General features: G+C 32.8%; 1 protein-coding gene across 1 annotated transcript; it reads left to right on the forward strand.

Annotated features, from left to right (window-relative positions):
* Nucleotides 1-1,064: 1,064 nt before the first annotated feature.
* Nucleotides 1,065-2,123, forward strand: LOC143585116 (uncharacterized). Its single transcript, XM_077066979.1, has one exon. The coding sequence runs from the start codon at nt 1,379-1,381 to the stop codon at nt 1,994-1,996; it is 618 nt and encodes a 205-aa protein (XP_076923094.1). The 5' UTR covers nt 1,065-1,378; the 3' UTR covers nt 1,997-2,123.
* Nucleotides 2,124-2,405: the final 282 nt, after the last annotated feature.

Consider the following 2,405-nt stretch of genomic DNA (forward strand, 5'->3'; position numbering starts at 1 on the left):
ATGCGTGGTTCATTTGTTTTTTCTATGTTAATCTTTTATTATAAGCTACACGAGTGTTACAATTATTTATTGTGTTGATAGGTAATTTCTTTTAGTGTCGGTATCGTTACGAACTTAACCATAGTAACTTAACGCAAATTAATACACTTCCGCAACGCAAAGGTTAAAAAAACTAGTTTTAGTTTTAATTAAAGCCGTTGAGATAACTGGTAATATAGGATTTCTAATCATCATAATGCAAGAGGGTTGGATTCATTAATGCTAGAAAGGAACCGTTTTGTGGACCAACTATCAGCATTTGTAACTACACAAACCCTACGGTGGTGATAGACTGAAAGCAAAGCAAGACAAGTGACTAGCTATATATGATTGTTTACCTTCCAAATTAATTTTAGTATGATTATTTATTTATTTATTTATTTATTTATTTATTTGGCGTAGTTTATCTTCGACAGTGGAAAACTAGAAACATTTTTTTTTTTTTTTTTTTTTGTATATTAGTTCTTTTGTAGATTATTTCAAAAATTGGTTGAAAATAAGCATTGTTTTAGAGATCCCAGAAGCAAGCTCAGTTTAAATTTATGAAACTCATTTATGACTAACGTAATTTTATTTTTAACTGTAATTAGGAAAACAACTGAATGTGCAAAATTTCTGAAAAACTGAAGATAGAAAAAACAAATACTTTCTTTAAAAAAAATAACCATAAACTTTAAAACACATAATGATGAGTACTTTTAACATGAAAATTTCGGTTTTCAAGAAAAAACATTTGTAGGTAGAGATACAGCTAATAAACGTAGATAGGACCTGCAGGATTTTAAGTTATTATGGTAGAAGACGTTGGTCCCCTCATCTCTTTATGAAGTCTCAACAATATATGTATCATTCTTGATCAATACCATCTCTTACATCTACAACAACTTTATTATCCGATCTAATACTTTTCTTGTAAAACTTATGATAAAATTAGAAATCAATTGCATGTCTTGAGCAAGACAAATTTTAATAAGAACTAATAGTCTAATACATTCTTGAGTTTAAGTATAACTTATTAACTTAAATTCTAGAGAATTTGAGTGAAAAGTTTTCTTTTTTGCTTTAAGTGTTAAAAGTCGACGTAGGAAAATGATATTTTGATTAAGTTATTATTTTTTTTATCCGAATGGGTTGATTGAAATAACATGTTATGAAAAATATATAATAAAAACGACATCGTTTGGCTAGAAAATCATTTTATTAATTTCTTCACATCATATCCAAACATTCTCCACCATTAATGTTTGTGTTTGTTCTCCCACTATAGCTTGTTGATCTTGCCTTTTTCTGTCAACATTCCCCAACTAACCCTAGCTAGATCCACCTCGTATTTTTGTGGATGTGGAACGTTAGTTCAATGACGGTGGACTCTCAGGATCAGGAAGACGAGTCATGGGAGGTTAAAGCCTTCGCCGAAGACACTGGAAATGTCATGGGAACCACTTGGCCACCACGGTCCTACACTTGCACATTTTGTAGAAGAGAATTCCGGTCAGCTCAGGCACTTGGAGGTCACATGAACGTTCACCGCCGCGATAGGGCTAGGCTTCACCAAGCACAACCTAACTTTAAAAACCCTAATTCATCTTCTTCCACTCTATTGATTCCACCTGAAGAACTTGGAGCAGATACTGGTCTATGTTTTCTCTTTTCCTTAACTAAACCTAATGCTATTTTCAAACCTTCATCCTTAAATAATGTGGATGGACGTCCCTCGCCTCTTCATTCGTTTAAACCTCATCTCAATACCGGTAACTTTATGAATATTCCGGCTGTTGCAGCGCATCAAAGCGTCAATTATGCTCTCCCTAATTCTAGCATAAATGAAGCACCAACATCCGCAGATCATAAAATCAACCAAAGAGTTAGTCTTCACAACATGATTAAGAAGACTGATTTGGCAATCGAAGGTATTGATCTTGAGCTTCGTCTAGGATGCAGCTCCTCAGCTTCTTGAAACATAAAATGGTGTGTTTTATTGTGCTTGAATGTGTGATAATATTTTCCTGTGTTTGCTTAGAAGCTTCCTTCTTTTTCACATCTCATTTGAAAAGGGTACCTTTTATTGTTGTTTGCGATTCTCAGAGGCTTTTGAATATTAAAAGAAATAGGGAGATTATTTATTTTTTAGTCGAATAACGAGAGATTATTTTGAGGTAAATAAAACGTTCATAAAAGAAATCTTAGAGCGATGGAAGGTGATTATCTAGTGCAGAATCATATCGTGGTGACATAGTTAAAATCAAATATTAATCCTTTATGAGTTCTTAGTTCTTTATTTCTCCTACAACTTTTGAGAGCTTCAAATCCTAGATTGGTTTTGAACCACAAGAAGTAGCTAAGTTAATAGTTATACCAATGTTTCT

Source organism: Bidens hawaiensis, unplaced genomic scaffold, assembly GCF_021521415.1.
Source record: "Bidens hawaiensis isolate Kalapana, Puna unplaced genomic scaffold, B.hawaiensis_p1.1 tig00033567_1, whole genome shotgun sequence".
NCBI classification, from domain to species: domain Eukaryota; kingdom Viridiplantae; phylum Streptophyta; class Magnoliopsida; order Asterales; family Asteraceae; genus Bidens; species Bidens hawaiensis.